General features: G+C 45.9%; 1 protein-coding gene across 2 annotated transcripts; it reads left to right on the top strand.

Moving 5' to 3' along the window:
- Nucleotides 1–1780: 1780 nt before the first annotated feature.
- RAPSN (receptor associated protein of the synapse) lies at nt 1781–17557 on the top strand. Of its 2 annotated transcripts, XM_084631172.1 has the most exons (8): nt 1781–2307; nt 5130–5468; nt 6904–7062; nt 7441–7539; nt 7653–7775; nt 14711–14764; nt 15575–15774; nt 16373–17557. In XM_084631172.1, the coding sequence occupies exons 1-8, from the start codon at nt 2092–2094 to the stop codon at nt 16443–16445; spliced, it is 1263 nt and encodes a 420-aa protein (XP_084487298.1). In that variant the 5' UTR covers nt 1781–2091; the 3' UTR covers nt 16446–17557. The 2 variants fall into 2 exon arrangements, with proteins under 2 accessions (XP_084487298.1, XP_084487299.1); XM_084631173.1 differs by lacking the exon at nt 15575–15774.
- Nucleotides 17558–17632: the final 75 nt, after the last annotated feature.

Below are 17632 nucleotides of genomic sequence, written 5' to 3'. Positions count from 1 at the left end.
AGATGGGTTATATAAACTCCCTAAACGGGGCTCACCCCTAAAGGGGCCCCAGCCAATTCTCCCCCACTGAAAGTCTTTATCTCCTCTAAGAATGCTCTCGATAAAAAGAAGGGTGGGGCTCTTTGAAAAATGTCTAATTAACAACACAGAGCCTCAATGTATTCCCTCTCTGCAGGACATGGCTCCTATATCCTGATCTGTATTCTGCAATCTGGTGTATGAGTGAATGCTAATGTCCACTTTCTGACATGATGCTGCACAAGAAGGCTCCGTCAGATTAGGAACCCCATCTATGACAGGCCATCTGGTTGAGAGAAGAGCCCATGACCTAGCAATTGTTGGCCTGCCAAATTCAGGATCCCTCTCTTCTAGTGAAAGGGAACAGACTATTCAGGGACTTCCTAGATCAAGGCACTAAGGTGCAGCTGATCAGAAGAGATATGTCCCTTGTGTTTAAAAACTTGATTCCTAAAAGAACTGATCTAATTTCCATTCCTGTCCTTTTTAGGAGTTCTATAGGAAAGGGTTTCAAAGCTGCCTCTCACTAGCCCAGTAAAATTCTGATTCCTAAGAAGGTGAAGGAATCCTACATTTTGGAGTGCAAGATGATCCATCACAACAAACCGATAGCAAGTCAAGGATACAGGATGCAGTTTCTCTCACTTGGTAGGTGAAGTTCTTTGAGTAGTGTCCCCATTGGTACTCTACTTCAGGTGTGTATTTGCTTCTGCACCTTTGATTGGAGATTTTTGGTAGCGGTGCCTGTTCAGCGCACGCATGCACTCTACACATCCTCATACCCTGTACCAAGGATATAACAGGGCTGCAGGGGTGAACCACCCTCAGTTCCTTGTCAACTGCCTCTAGTGTGCCTGCTTCTCCTGGGTCCTTCAGTGTTGTTAAATAGTTAGTTTATAGTTTGTAAATAGTTCCTTTCTACTTCTGTTTTTTTCCTTGTTTGCAGGGTCACTTTAGACTCTTAATTTCTGGGATACTCTGTGATCTCTAGGCTTTAAATGTCTTTCCTGCCAGGAATCTATCCCAGTTAATAACACACTCGATGAGTGTCTGGAGGATACCCATATTTCCTCAAAGTGTACAATCTGTACTTCATTTAAAAGCAGACCTTGTAAGAACACGGAGATAAAGTTCAGGCTCCCATGGTGGAGCAAGCCTTAAAACCAGCTTCAGACCAGGACTCTGAAAACTCCTATGTACATACTGCCCCATCTACTTTCGGATTATGGTCTCTCAGAACTTCAAGGGGTAAGACTGTTGATACCCCATCTACCTATAGATCCAGGTCACCAAGAGTTAAGGCTTCTGACAGCCTGGTTATTCCTGAACCTTGTCATGAGGACTTGAAGGGAAAAGATAGCAACTGCCACTTTAAGATCCCAGTCACCAAAAGCATCTGGGGAAGTGTCTGCATCTGTGCCTTATGATACTGAGAGTCTCACACTCCAAGATGATGGGTACCAATAAGAAAAGCAGGAGTACTAAATCTCCAGAGAGACTTCGAAGTGCCCAGTGATGGGAGAGGGGAGAAAGATTACTGAGACATCCCTATCACTGCAGCTGATTGTCTCTCTCTGGGGTATTTATATATGTTGCATGCTGGGGCGGACAGGACGTGGGAGCAGTTGGCTCACTGTGACCTTGGCATTACTAAGACTGACTGACATTCCTGTGAAGCCACATGACAGGACTGGCAGGCACAGCTGTAGCCAATAGGGAGGGGGAGCCCAGGAGTGGCCATTCCGATTGAATTTCACTCCAGCCACTTGCGATTTTTTTCTCTCTCCCTGTTGCACTTTTCTTCTTTCCTTCCTCTTTGTTCGTGGGGTTGGGCTGCAGAATGTTCTGATGGGGCATCAGTACATGAGATGTTTGCCTAGTGGATTTGGGATGCTGCCTTAAAGGCTTTTCAGCCCCCTATTCACCATCTCCTGCTGACATTCCTGCATCCTGAAGCGTCTGAGGGTTTTATGGCCCCAACCCTCTAGAATATGAAATCCACTCTCCTGCTTTAGGACAGTCTCTATGTTCTCTCTCAGGCTCCTTGCTGCTGCTGTCCCAAAAGGTTAGTATATGAGGCTTTTTGGTGCAAAGGAGATGGGTCAGGACCAGACGAAGCAGCAGATAGAGAAAGGACTCCAGCTCTACCAGTCTAACCAGACAGAAAAGGCCCTGCAAGTCTGGATGAGGGTATTGGAAAAGACCATGGATCCTGCTGGCAGGTTTCGGGTTTTGGGCTGCCTCATCACTGCTCATTCGGAAATGGGCAGATACAAGGATATGCTAAAGGTAAAGTGATCCCAAGTTGAATGCATGTCACTGTGTATCATACCCACAACAGGGAGCAGCTGGGGATTATACTGTAAAAGCATGGTTTACATCTATCTTGGAGCAAAGTGCATAAGACATTTGATGAATACAATGTGCTGCCTTCACCAGTTGGGACAAGTGGCAGTGCTGATTTATGGGTCTAATTCTTGGGGTCCTTACAGTGTCACTCTGCATTCCTGCTTCCTAGTTCTGGGCCCCAAAGATTCTTAAGGACCCAGTCCCCAGGTTTTCTCAGATTGCTGGCCTGTAGTGCTGATCCTTAAGAAATTTTGGAGTACTAGCCCAAAGCATTTAACTTTGGAGATTCTTAGTTATTTTTCACAAACGTTGAAGCTGGGCACTTCACATGCTATTTTGGAGGTGAAGTCTCTCCCAAAATTGCCCACAATGAGTACAAAAAAATTCAAAGGGGATGATGTAGGACAAGTAGTGATGTGTTTCAGTGGGGTTAGTATCTATCTGGCTACCTCCACAATTTTTGATATCTTAAATAGATTTTCTATTACTGGATTTTATTATAATTATGTGTATTGCAGCAATTCCCACAAAGTTTTCAGCACTGTTCAAACATCCAGGAAACATTGCTGTTCAAACACAGTCACTGATGTGATGAGCTTAGTCTAACATACTTGTTCACACTTCTCTAGTTGTGAAAGATGGGAAGTCAGGCTAAGAGAGAGGAAAAATTAATAGGCTTTTTGGAAGAGGTGTGTTTCAGGAGGATGTTGGATGAGGAGCAGATGGAGGCCTGGGATATAAGATCAGGGAGGGGGTTCCCAGTGTTGTGGGCAGCACGGAGGGTGAGAAGGACCCAAAGGGGCATCTGTGTGGCTTGAGGAAAACAGAAGAGCAGAGAGAGGCTTGAAGCTAAACTGTGCAGAGCCTTGAAGGTGAAGACTAGAGCTTTAATTTGATGTGGTGAGTGTAGAGAAGCCAGTGCAGGGCTCTGAAGAAGGGCTGGGTGCATCTGGATCAGCAGAGAGTATTTGGAAGGAGGAGTCAAGGATCTGGGAGACAACACAGGAGACATTTCTGGTACTCCAAGGTAAGAAACAATGCAGGCCTGAAAAGGGGTCTTGCTGTGCTAGTCCTTGACATTTCTTGGGTGCCAGACCCTGAGTTTGTATCTGGGATCAGAGGATATTTTTCTCCATGCTGATGATTGTTTATAAACTCTTCTAATTCAAGTGCTTTACGTGGCACCATTTGAAGCAACTTGAGTGCCACTTCCAATTAGTAAAGTATTGGGTGTGTTGAGAGTCCTATCCTCATAGCAAATACTAGGGGGAAAGGAGAAAAGGGGGTGAGAAGCAGTTAGGATGTATGTGAAGACAAGTGGGATGCTCTGAGAGGAGATGGGATAGGTGGCAGGAGTTGCAGGGTGATAGGGGAGGAGAAAGACGAGGGCAATGAGGAGAGGAGATAAGGTATGGGTGTGTGAAGAGAATGTTTCGAGGTGTCTGGGAACAAATGAGACAGGTAAAGGAAAACTAGATAGAATCAAAACCACACTGATAACCTGGAAAGAAAATAGAAAACAGGGTCATTGTACTTGAAATTTCTCCAAGATCCTTGTAACACAGAGAAAAGAGCATGACTTCAATAAAGCAGAACAGTTCATACTAGCCAAGGGATTAAAGAGGACGTAAGGGGACTTTTTACAGATATATGGGGGAACAAATAAGAAGGTATACGAATGAATGAGAAGAGGCATGAAAGTTTAAAAGGGCTGTGATGCTTAACTTCGTTTGGGGGAAAAGGTATTTAAGGGGCAAATGAAAGAAAAGAGGCTTGGACAATTAGGAAGCAAGGAAGAGCTTGTAAAAATCAGGTAAAGGAACACTTTGAACTTATACAAGACCCTGAGTCCACATAGCACACTTCCCCAGGGCATAAGGGAATTAGTGGACAACCAGAACACTGACAATTATTTTTGAAACTTCATGGAGAACGGGGAAAGTTCTAGAGGACTAGAAAAAAATAAGTGTGGTTCCAATCTTCAAAGCGGAAAAGAAAAGTGACCCTTGAGAATTATCATCCAGTAAATCTACCTTTAATCCCTAATAAAATAATGAAACAAACACAGAGAGAAGATACTAAGCAACTAGTATTGCAATTATTAATTCAGCCCATATATTGTGCTTTGTTCATCACAAGACACAGAAGAAGACATTCCCTGCCCTGAATACTTTGCAGTCTAAAGAGACTTAGACTAGGGTAACTGAACCATATGCAATGAACAAGTCATTTATAAAGAGCAAACCTTGTCAGACAAATTGGATTGCTTTTCAATAGAAGTATAGAATGAATGGGTGAAGGAATCTTGATAGAAGTCATTTTTATTGTTTTGCAGAATATTTGATAAAATCTTAAATCCTCCTCAGAGTTAATTCTGGGAGGTGCTGAGGTGTATGGGGATAAGGAATGGAGGAGTAGTGTAGGAAAAGCTGAGCTGTACAGTGCAGAAATGTCTTTCTCCTGCTGATGCCTCTTTCCATGACCATTTGGCAGCTCTTTCCAGCAATTTCCAACCCAGATCTCTTCTCTCTGCCAAAGGTAGGGAATACAGAGAGAGGTTTCTCCTGTCTACTTATATGCTGTCTAACCCACCTCATGGCCTGCCCACTTGGGTATTTTATCAATCAATGCTATCTTGTTGGACTCTTTTGTCCTGACCACAGGCTATGTAACTTCTCCTGTGCAGGGTACAATTCCCGAGGAAGCACAGGCTTTATTCCTACAGAGAGACTCTCTATAAACACTCTCTTCTCTGCTGAAAGTTTGCAGTTGTGCAGATTGACACAGCTCGGGAGCTAGAGGACCCTGACTACCTTATGGAGAGCTACCTGAACCTGGCTCGGAGCAACGAGAAACTCTGTGAATTCCAGAAAACCATCTCTTACTGTAAGACATGCCTGAACATGCAGGGCACCACTGTGAGCCTGCAACTGAATGGTCAGGTGAGCCTCAGTATGGGCAATGCCTTCCTGGGCCTCAGCATCTTTCAGAAGGCATTGGAGTGTTTCGAGAAAGCCCTGCGCTATGCACACAACAATGACGACAAGATGCTGGAATGTCGCGTCTGCTGCAGCTTGGGGAGTTTCTACACACAGATCAAGGTGCGGACAGATAGCTCTGCTGGTGACCTGGGGGATGGGAAGTAACAGTGGGAAAATTTCCCCCTATCTTGGATACAGGAAAGAACCAGGGTGGGCAGGGATTCACCCTATATCTTGGATACAGAAAGTAGTTCATGGAGTTCGAGGGAGAGAGGGTTGTTCTGGGAAGGTTTTAACTCTCTGCTCCTAATGCCACTAATGACTATTCTGCTTGAGGCTTAAGTCAAGAGGATCAATAGAGGGCATTTACACAGCATCCCAAAGGTAGAAAGTGTGATTCTTTGGTGTACAGCGCACACAGCTCTAGAACCTGGACAGCCACAGAGATGTGGTGTGGTCTAGGCATGGGACCGGGAGTCGACTCCTGGGCCTGGGTTCTATCCTTAGCTCTGCCACCAACTCACCATGTGACTTCGGTCAAGTCTCCTACCCCTTCTGTGCCTCAGTTTCCATAAAATAAGTATAGTGACTAAGGCCAGCGTTTGTTGTAGCTATGAGTTCTATGACAAAATAATTATTAGGGTTTTTCCATACAAAGTCTTGGTTTCTGTCACCCTGGTTGGCCACCAACTGAGGTCTTATGAACTCATGATAAAACAAACAAACGTATCTCCCACTGGTCCTCCAACAAAACCAGAGAAATGAAAACTATCCCTGATATTTCTAAGGTAAAAATCAAGCAGGAAAAATTTAAAAAAACCTTTGATCTCCTTTATACATCACAAAGAATGAAAAAAATGGCACAAGGGTAGGGTTGGTTTGTGTTTTAATCTTTTGCAGGTCACTTTTAAGTGGTTTTATATTGTTAGTTAAATATGATGATGATTTTACACTATTTTTATCGTTAAAGAAAGGAGATTTATTTGACTTCTCATAATTTCCTAAAATAAACAAAATTATTAAGATATTGGATGCCATGATCTTTCCTTTAAAAAAAAAAGAAAAAAAAAAGGCTATGACAAAGCCCTGATTCTCTCCCCCTCCCCCCCATTTACTGCCATAACCAACCAGACCCAAGAGAGATTCTGACCCACCTGGTGTAGAATGTGAGGGTTAATTGGGTGGAAAACATTCTGAAGTTGTAAGGCTCTGTAAGAATGTAGAAGGCTGAGATGATGGAGGAGCAGGTAAAGGTACAGGTGGCTCTGAACCAGGCTTTGGCCATAAGGAGGGTAAATCATCTCTCTAATGAGAAGCAGAGTTCTTTCCTTATGGATGTCACCCTGAGCGGACCATGTAAGCACCCCAGCATATAATTTAAGTTCTGGACCTGCTAGGGACATGTGCTGGGGAAAATGGAGTCTACCATGTGGCAATTCTAGCTTCCCTAGCTGGATACACGTTTATTTTGAAATGCTGGAGGGTCCTATTACTGCAGGGGCAGTCTAACTCTCTAACTTATTTCTGTCCTTCTGCTTGTCTCTTTGCCTTCCAGGACTATGAGAAAGCCTTGTTCTTCCCATGTAAAGCAGCTGAATTGGTGAATGATTATGGAAAGGGCTGGAGTTTGAAGTACCGAGCAATGAGCCAGTACCACATGGCAGTGGCCTATCGGAAGCTGGGGCACCTGGCAGATGCTATGGAATGCTGTGAGGTACAAGGTGGAGGTAGAGATACTGGGCCAAACATGGCAGAGAGATGCTGGAGTAGGGGAGAGGTCTCTGCAGGTCAGGATTAGGGGGTACAGAGATACAGCAACATTCAGCTGGTACCCCAGATACCGCTTCTGCCTCCCACCCATAAATAAAGCACATCCATGGTTTCATTAGCCAAAGCTGTTCTCAGGAGCTGTATGCCAGGGATGCCCTCTGCTGGAAATATGCGTTGCACAACTGTTGTTGAGGCTTTCTTCCCCAAGGGTGTGTCACTTCTCTGAAGCTGGCCGTTGAGGCAGGCTGGGGTGTTGTGAGGGCTTCAATCCCAGCTGGGCCTGGGGAAGGTTCTTGTACCTACTGGAGGTGTTTTCTTTCAGGAGTCAATGAAGATTGCTCTGCAGCATGGGGACCGGCCACTGCAGGCACTGTGCCTACTCTGCTTTGCTGATATCCACCGTAGCCGAGCAGACATACAGGTGGGAGCAAGGGGAGACTGAAGGGAGGAGTCAGGGATGGAAAGGAGATATGGAAAGAGAACACCAGGACTGGACACAGCTAAATGTGTCTCACTATCTATCTCATGCTGCAGACAGCCTTTCCTCGCTATGATTCCTCCATGAGCATCATGACAGAGATTGGAAACCGCCTGGGACAGATCCAGGTACTGCTGGGAGTGGCCAAGTGTTGGGTGATCCAGAAGGAGCTAGACAAGGTCAGTCATAAGCCATTCCTGAGGAAACTGGTGCCCTCTCTGAAATAGACAACCTCATTCCGAACTGTACACACCTGTGTGGAGCAGAGTCCCATGCTCCTCTATTCTACACACAGGATCTGGTACTTGACTACTGATATTTCTCTACATAATCCAACTTGGGAACACAGGTGCTGACTTCTGCTTCCGCCGGAGGGTGCTCAACCCTGCACTGTCCCGCTCCCTGCCCCTATTCTGACTCCTTCCCCAAATTCCTGCCCTGGCCCCGCCTCCTCCCCCGAGTGTGCCATCTTCCTGCTCCTCTCCCTCCCTCCAAGCACGCCACCAAACAGCTGTTTGGCAGCGGCCAGGCAGGAAGCTGGGAAATAGGTGGACGAGCGGGGGATGCAGCGCGCTCAGGGGAAGAGGAGGTGAAGTGTGGGGGGAGTTTGGCTGCCGGTGGGTACAGAGCACCACTAATTTTTCCCCGGGGGTGCTCCAGCCCTGATGCTTGGGAAGTTGGGAAGCTGTCATAAATTGAGTACATTCATACTGAATCAGATCCATGGTCTACAAAGTCACGTGGCCAGTACCAGATGCTTCACAAGAAAACACATATTGCACAGAGATAACTACAATGAAAGGAATGGGAAGAGGGGTCACTTCCTGCCTCCTATCTTATACTCTGATGCAAATCTGATTGACTCTCTTAGCTGTATAATTAGTATTAGTGAGTGTGGTATTATTTATACAGCCCAATAGGTACATCCTGTGCTTTACAGACAAACATATTACACAGAGCTGACTAGAGAAGCTTAGATTCTGGGGTAGATAAAATATAGCATGGAACAGGGAGAGATGGTACCAAACAAAGAAGTGGGAATGGGCAGGAGATTACGCTGTACAGACCCATGAGGATATTTGTTTTCACTATGTACACAGCATGTTAGTTCTTTTAAAATAATACAATTACACACACAAAAATTACATTAAAAGAAGAATATTAAGGTTGCAAAGTGAAGCACTCAAAGGTTTGGAAATGTCAGAATCAAGATTGCCTGTACAACCTTAATTCAAACCCCATATGCATTATGATAGTTTTTAATTGTAAATTACGTATTTTTTCTACAGGACTGCTGCCTCAGTCAGTCCACAGAAAGGAGGGAGCTCACTTAATGGGCAACTATTCAGTATTTTGTTTCTCCTCATTGTTCACTGTTTGGCCCTAGACCTTATTTATTGCACACCATCTAAAACCTGCTCTGAAGACAGAATTATTAATTTCCTTCTGCACTTTTCTGTGATGTTAATCACTACAGTATCTGAGTGCTTCACAAACATTAACTAACTTATTTTCACAACTCCTGTGAAACGAGGGGGGATTATTACCACCATTTTACAGATGGTGAACTGAAGCACAGAGAGATTAAAGTAAAAGTATCCATTAATTTTGGGTGCTCCATCTGAGTTATCCAAGACCTAATTTTTTAGCATACTTAGCATTATATAGCACTTCATATGTTCAAAGCACAGCTCTCATTGACTTCAGTTCCAGTTGTGAGCACGCAGCACTTTTGCAACTTAGACCTCAGGATCTGAAGTCAGGCACTCAGAAAATGAAGATCATGCAACTAGTGACAAAATATGTAAGAAGTTTGGTTGAAGTGATCACATAGGAACTCTGGAAGAAGCAGGGATACAATCCAATTCCTTAGGGCAGCTTTCAACTGCTGTAACCATAAGACCCTCCTTTCTCTTCCTACAACCCCCTGCTTCGTTCACTGTGCACCTTCCAACTTCTGAAACAAATGAAGCAGGGATCCTACAGACTACAACCTCCTTCACTACCCAACCCTGATTCATCCCCACCCTGTGCACTGAGTAAGCCAAGGATTCTGTGGAGAAAGTAGTATGTGATCATGTAATCAACGACTATATTGTAATACATACGCAAAAGGGGGCTGAATTAAGATTGCACAGACAATCTTAATTGTGGCATTTTCTAATTTATGAGTGCTTGACTTTAAAACAACATTAGTAAGGTTGCAATGTACTTTTTTGTGTATAATTTCCTAACTGAAAAAAAATCCAAATTCCATCATGTGGCATCTTATTGCCACCCAGCATGGTTCATCAGCAGGTTGGAACATCACACACAGACCCTCTGCCACTTGAACTAATGGAATACTGACAGCAGTAGTAGGATGCCATCCTCTATGTGGATCAGCATAGAGGGGGGTGAGGCATTTTGCTAGTGAGTTTCACAGACAGCAGAGGAATGGTGAGACTCAGGAATCATAAAATCATAAAAATGTAGGGCTGGACGGGACCTCGAGAAGTCATCAAGTCCTGCTCCTTGCACTGAGGCAGGATCCAGTAAACCTAGACCATCCCTGACAGGTGTTTGTCCAACCTAGACATTCCCAGTCTCTAACCCTCAGACTTCTCATGCCAGTCTCCCTCCCCAGCAAGTTCCAATTTCACCCCTCCACGCTCCTGATCCCAGTTTCCTTGCCCAGCCGATCCCAGTTCCTTGCTCCAGGCTCCTTACCAGATCGATCTCTCCACCGCACTAGCCTCCAGTTGCCCCTTCCCTCACTGACTCCCAGTCTCAATCACTCTCCCTGGGATTCTTGTCTAATCAATGTCATCCCCCATTCCTTTTGCCAGTCTCTCTGACCAACCATTCCTAATTCTGCTCTTTATCTTGACTTCTCATTAATGATGTCACTTCTCCACTCACCTCCTTCCCTCACCCCACTAGTTCTCAGTCGCACTATCCGTGCTCAGCCAGTCTCATTCTCCCTTCCTCCCAGCCTGTTTCCCTCCTTCCCTCTTGACACCCTTCAATCTCATTTTCTGCCACCACCCCACCATATTCGTTGCCCCAATCCATTGCCCTTTCGCTTGCCCCTCTATATTAAAATCAGGCAGCTTCCACCTCCACACTGCCATTTCCCAGCAAAGGTGGGCATTGAGAGCACAGGAGAGACATGTTCTCAGTTCAGGTGCTTTGATCTGTACCACACATGGCCTGCCGCAGCACAGAGCTTCTATTGCAGGGAATGTCCTGCTCAGCCCTGGGCTGGAGCATGCCCAGTGTGGATGGAATTTTGGGGGACTTAAGCTGCTAAAAATGTAAAGTCTACTGAGTGTGCGCAAACTGCAATTTTTCAAAGGCTTATAGTGTGGCCAAATTTGAGTGGATTTTCAGGAGGATGGCAAAAGGTACATAGAAAGCTATCACACCATGCAAACTTTCAGTTCCCTATGTGACCCATGCCTGGGGCAGCAATCACTGAAAATGCCAAGGTCAGAGCAGGCTGCAAAAGGGAGAGAAGATACTCCCAAAACTGGTGGTCAACATGGAAGTTAAATTCATCAACCGGTCACAAACTGTACTTCTGACCCCCTACACTGGTTATCAAGAAGCTAAAAAAGAAATCACACAGCCCCATTACTGCATTCTAGTTCTCTGGTTCCCAATCAGCACATAGGTCCAATATAGTGAGAAGATATTTTAAAAATTCTGCTCACATACACAAAATGTTCTTCTGACCCCAAAGGGACATGTTACCATGTCAATATTAGTTTGCATCTTACCCAAAATACCACACTGCCAGCCAATCCTTTAGTGTCTAAAACTAAAGGTTTATTATAAAGAAAAGAGAGAGAACAGGAAGAGAGTTGTTAAATGATAAAGCATTCAGATACACACAGAGACTTCAAAGTCCATATATCAGATTCTTAGCAATATTCGTGCGTTTGCTGGCTTGAAAGTCCCTCTGGAACATATCCACAGCTTGGATGGGTCATTCAATCCTTTGTTCAGAGCTTCAGTTTGTGGAAATGTACTCCAGAGGTAAGAAGCAGGAATGAAGATAATGCAGCTGCCTTTTATATTCTTTTGTGATGTAGCTTGTACTTTCTGTATCCCAAACACAAGCTTCATAGCATGTGGCATGGGAAAGCCTTTTGCTATGTCTACACTATGCACCTTTTAGCAACACAGCTGTGCCACTAAAAGGTGCTAAGTGTAGCTGCTCTTTGTCAGCAGGAGAGAGCTTTCCCGACGATGACAAACTTCCACCCCGAACAAGCATTGGTAGCTTTGTCAGTGGACAAAGCGCTCTTCGCACCAGCGCTTTTCGTTGGTAAAACTTTTGGCGTTCGGGCGTTCCTGAATGACAAAAGTTTTACCAATGAAAGTCCAGTGTAGACCAATTGTCTATACTACCAATTGAACAACACAACTTTTGTCTGTCACAAGTGCTTAAACACACACGTGCGCGCGTGCACACATACACCCCAAAAGACAAAGTTTTGCCGCAAGTGGCAGTGTAAACAGCTCAATGTCCGTAGGAGCACTTTCCTGTTGACAACGCAAACCCTGCTCGAAGGGGATGGAAGTATTTTGTCTGCAAAAGTGTGGACAAACAGCGTTTATGCTGCCTGACTTTTAGCAACACAGCTATGTCGCTAAAAGCTGTGTAGTGTAGACAAAGCCTTAGAGTTCTCTGTCCACAGGCCTGCCCCTACATGCCTTGCTTACTCATAAGGTGTATCCCCTGGCTCCCTTCAGTGGGTTCATTGTACAGCTGATGACCCTTGATGGGCCATCAAACAGGCTAGGCAGTGCTGATGCCAATCTGTCTGGGCGTGTCACCCAGAAACACAGCACAAGTTTGGAAATACAGATATACCATACATATCTATAACTCACAATACAAAGGTGATACAAACATATAAACAAGACTATAATATTTGGAAAATGATAACATTTTTGCAGATATATTACATGGCATACCTGGTCAGATTCCTTGCAATTTTATAATATTGGTATCAATAATATTATAAATGGTCTCCCATATTCCATACAGCATCACACCCTACTTGAAAGAATGGGGGCACTAGAGCTTTTACAATAAGAGATCACCAGAATTTAACGTGGTCAAAACAATCTATTTTTTCCCTACCCTCATTTTCAGAAATGGCAGAATCATTTTGGCTCATATTTTTCTAATAAAGTCTGCCTGAGGCAGACACCCAGCATGGAAAACTTCAGCCTACACTGTTAAAGTTTGGCAAAGTTAGAAATATATGAAAAAAGGGAATTGTAATGGGAAGTGTCTGGCAACCTTAATAACATGTGATGCTACCAGCTCTGCCTATAATCTGAATCCTCAGCTGTGGCCAAGTTGTGCTGAGTACAGGTGATGAGACAGGAGCCAAAGTAGGCTTTACATTTACAAGACAATTTAGACAATGAGGAGTCCGGTGACATCTTAAAGACAGATTTATTTGGGCATAAGCTTTTGTCAGTAAAAAACCCACTTCTTCGGATTCATGGAAGAAGTGGGGTTTTTACCCATGAAAGCTTATGCCCAAATAAATCTGTTAGTGTTTACGGTGCCACCGGCCTCCTTGTTGTTTTTGTGGATACAGACTAACACGACTACCCCTCTGATACTTAAGGCTGCTCTAAATTGTCTTAAGACTAATTTGTGCTGGCTGCTAACAGCCCCCAAAAGACCATTCTACTAGCTAGGGATCTCCAAAGAACTGCAACCATGTCCCCCCACTCTTGTTCCTACCCCCACCAAATTTGCCCAACTGCAATGGCTGGAGTATATGGTATGGGGTGTAGGGCCAGTGGCACTTGGTGTTTCCCCCTACACTGAGGGAATCCCCAACCAGCTGGTTAAGATGGCTTTCTGCCTGTTTTGTGCTGCAGAAGAAAGGTGAGTGATTTTAGTTAGTTTGGCACAGAATCTAGGTTCAATAAGTCAATTATTTTTTTAAAATCCTGTGTGGTATTAGGCTTTCTGGCCCCTGCAGCCAGGAGTTCCCCACTCACTAGGGCTGTCAGTGAAATCTCTCCTTTTATAATTTCTAAATTAATCAGCTATTAATTTCATTGAATGACCCCTCTGTTCTCCTTGTGGAATGCAACAGAGATGAGGAAGCAACTTCACTACACCCTTCATTATTTTGTCCATCTCCATCAGTTCCTGCTAACTCCACCATCACACTGGAATAAGCCAAAAGTCCACTGAGTCTGTTATTCCAGCTCCCAAAGCAATCAATGCCCAATGCTTTCTAGGAAGGTAGAAATCCCATAATAAACCTAATTATACAATCCTGTTTAATGGGAAACCCCTTCTCCCATACTGCCAGCTGAAACCCTGAAGTCGGTTGCTCAATAACCCTGGATGGCAGAGGCTAGTTATCAGCATTGATTATTTCTTGTTCTGAGGGATAGGGGAGCTGTAAAGACTCACTCAGAATAGCGACTGCTAGAACGATGCTACTTCCTTTCAGGCTGGCAAGGCCAGGGAAACAGCTCCTTCCTATACCCCAGCACAGGGGTCATGGGCAGCAGAGGTAGGACAAGTTGGTTGGGAGCCATGGGTGCTGTTAGCAATGCTGGTCCTTGTTCTTGCCTCTCTTGTCCAAGTGGAAGTAGAGACTGAAATGGCCCAAAGACTGGGGAGGCGGATGGGGAAGGAGAGAGTATCTTTGGTGCACTTAGCAGCAGCTAGTTGTTTTGCTTATGCTTAAGCCCAGCCCTAGTGATTTACTGCCTTGGAGTTTAATTAGTTCTATAACCACTCCCTTTGGAAACACCAGTCTCTGTCAAGCCTGCACTCTGACTTCCCATTCAATGTGCATCTCGGATAGGAATGTCCCTGTTGCATCCCTATGACCCTTCAGTGAGCAGGCAGTTCACTGAGCTTTATGAGGCCACACTGTGAGTGTGCACATCCCACCACAGATTTCTTGCTTCTACTGGAGTGGAGTGTAGGAATGTTTTATTAACCCTAATACCATTACTTCCTTGTTCCTTAGCCTTTCAATTCCCAGCAGGTCCCTCACCATGCAGAGCTGGTGCTGAATAGTTGGCAAAAGAAGTGGCCATCTGCTGATATGTGGGGTCTCTGTTTTCTCTTTTACAGGCACTGGAAGGCATTGAGAAGGCAGAAGAGCTGGCAGAGGGACTGGGGAACAAGGTAAGAGTTCACAGCTCCCCTCCACCAGTGTCCAGAGCCCTCTAATAGGGATTTAAGTGTCCACTCTATCTTCCAGCCTCACATTGCTCCGTTATCCTCCGTAAGCCCATGTTAACCAATAGGTCCTTGAGGCTCATGCTGAGAGTCTTAAGTGTAGAATGTGAACCATTCTGAGTTTGTTTTTAATTCAGGTATGAGCCAGTAGCTGGGGAGCATTCTGAGCATGGGGGGGTGGATGATGGCAACTGAGAGACCCTTAGAAAGTTTAGTGGGGAGCCAGAGTGGGTTAAACAAGTGGGAAGGAGAGGAAGCCAAAATGTTAAACAGGAAAACAACAGCAGTGAGGAGAAGTGGAGGACTAAGGATCCTTTCCCTGACAAATAGCTACATGGCATTAATTTACTGGCCGGCCAGCCAGCCTCTGGGATACTCTGCTAGTATATGCTGAGCACAGTGCACACATTGCATACTAGCTAGGAGCTAGAGGGAAGTGAAGAGGTGACTTATGGGCATGCAGGTGCCTAGGAAAACCAGCTCTATGAAAAGATGCAGAATGGTTGGAGCGCAGCAAACCTGGGTTCCCCTTTAGTGGCACATTGGGACAAAAGGATAAGGATAGATGGGAGGGCCTCTAGATGCTCATAAGATAAACCCTGACCCCTGGGCAAGTTTGTGTTTTCTGTGGTGAGGCTCATGTGTATCCCAGATGGCTGGTGGGGCTGGAGAAGACCTCTTCCTTCTAGTGCTCTCCCCATGCTATTGGTCCTCCTTCACCTTGCCTCATCCTCTCTCTCATGCCTCTGTGCACAGCTTGGCCTGCTGAAGCTTCACTGCCTGGGTGAAGGAATCTATCGCACAAAGGGACAGCAACGGGAACTTCGTGACCATGTGGTGAAGTTCCACGAGTGTGTAGAGGAGATGGAGCTGTACTGCGGCATGTGTGGAGAGTCCATTGGGGAGAAGAACAGCCAGCTCCAGGCGCTGCCTTGCTCCCATTTCTTCCATTTAAAGTAATGAGCACCAGGGATAGGGCAGAGTGGGGGACATGAGAGGAATGGAGGCGGGGAGATGAGGTAGATGGTTAGAGAGGGATTCCTGCAGGGGGAATAGGATAAGGCAGGAGTTCAGCAGGGATTTATGGGAGAGGGCTGGGGCTAGAGAGAGATCTGTGAAGGGACAAGAGTAATAGAAAAGCTTTATTAGGGTCCAGAGTAGAACTGTTCTCTGCAGTCTGAATATGCAAATCACTTAAATACAGAGCATACTTCCTCACAGTGTCCTGCCATTGTTTATACAAAATCAATGACTCCTCTACAAAGAGTCACCCACCATCTAATCTTTAACGTTACTAAGAAAAAAAAAAAAGTTTAATGATCTGTTTAGCTTCCCCGTCCTTGACTGTTGGAAGTAATAGCACATAGGACTCCCTAAGTCTCACTGTAGGAATGGAGAGTAGAGGTATGAACCCATCTAAGGTGATTTGTGTAGTGAGTCCCTAAGCCACTTCCTTCCCCACCTCTGGGATAGGAGTCCAGGTCTGTGAATCAGAACCCCCTGCACTTCTCTCTGTAGACTTGCACTGTGAGAAATGACCACTTCCTGTTGCAGATGCCTCCAGACCAATGGGACTCGTGGCTGCCCCAACTGCCGTCGTTCATCAATGAAGCCAGGATTCGTGTGACGTGCTGAATCAGTCATTTTGAGAGAGCTCATATTCCAACTTGCAGCAGAGGCCAGAAGACAGAACCCTGGAAAATCATTCAGCGTGCACAGCCTGAAAGGAGGACCCTAATTTGCAGGTGGAGAGGTCTCCTGCACAGGATGCAACAAGTGCACCTTGAGCTTTTACTCTAACCTGACATTTTACCTGTGTTCTGAAGTAGCAGTCATCTTGGAGTCCCTCTGGAACCACCTCTCTAGAGCCAGTTTCACACTCTATCATGCCTGTTCTAGGACTTGCCTGACACTTTCTCCAGTGCCAGTTCACACCCTGTTTTTGCTCCTATTCAGTCAGCTCCACCAGGGCTAGTTATTGTCTTTACTTGCCTTTCTTTGGTGCTTTTATTTTTGCCCCTCGTGAGAACTGAGGCTGGGGACTGGCCAGTGGTCCTGGGTAGATGTAGCCCAGCACCCTTGTCCGTGTTAGAGCAGCAGCCCCATTCTCAGTATGCACAGCTGGAAATGCAGCCAGTCTACTCTCTGGGCTCTCTTTCTTCAGCAACAGGATTTAGATCCTACTCCTGCATTATAGTGGATCCCTCCTAGCAATTTACTCTCACTACCCAGTTTTTGGAAAATGGATTTAATTCAGAAATCTGTATTAAAGAGAGAACAGACCCAAGGCATGACTGATGGTGTCCTGTGCCATCATGTCTTCCTCTTTCCTCAGTGCCTTACTGTCTTCAGGATGCCCTCTGCTGAGGCCTGAATCCCCCTCTTTGTGCTAATGCAATACCCTCCCTCTAAGGCCGCAAGACTCTGTGTATGCTACCCCCGGAGCTCTGTGCAAACAAGGTGTCTTCCTAAACAGCGGCTACTTTCAAGGTGCTCGGCTGCTGCCAGGGGCACGTGGCCCGCCCGGCGGTGTCGCTGGGCAGGCCCCTGCGGGGCAGAGCAGGATTCGTGTGTGCCCAGCCCAGCCCAAGCGCCTGAGGGCCGCGCACCCGCTATATTTACACCCACCTGTTTGTATTTGCAAATAAAGTCTTTGCACTCGCGCCCGGCTGGCTCTGCTCGTGCCCGGGGGGAGGGGCCACACGAGCGACTCCCTCCGCCCTGGGGAACACCTCCCCGCCCGCCCGCTGGGCACGGCGCCTGCGCCACCCCCCGGGGCGGGGCGCCAGGCCGCGGGCCCCGCCCCTGCCCCGC

The sequence above is a fragment of the Lepidochelys olivacea genome (assembly GCF_965140295.1).
Source record: "Lepidochelys olivacea isolate rLepOli2 genome assembly, chromosome: 6".
NCBI lineage: Eukaryota > Metazoa > Chordata > Testudines > Cheloniidae > Lepidochelys > Lepidochelys olivacea.
The sequence above is the reverse complement of the archived record's forward strand: the minus strand, read 5'-3'. Positions and strand labels throughout refer to the sequence as shown.

Bases quoted from the DNA above. Each gene is read 5' to 3' on its own strand.
- RAPSN (XM_084631172.1), top strand. From the start codon at position 2,092: ATGAGGCTTTTTGGTGCAAAGGAGATGGGTCAGGACCAGACGAAGCAG. The intron at 7,540-7,652 runs GTGGGAGCAAGG...CTCATGCTGCAG, and splicing joins GTAGCCGAGCAGACATACAG to ACAGCCTTTCCTCGCTATGA. The intron at 14,765-15,574 runs GTAAGAGTTCAC...CTCTGTGCACAG, and splicing joins CAGAGGGACTGGGGAACAAG to CTTGGCCTGCTGAAGCTTCA.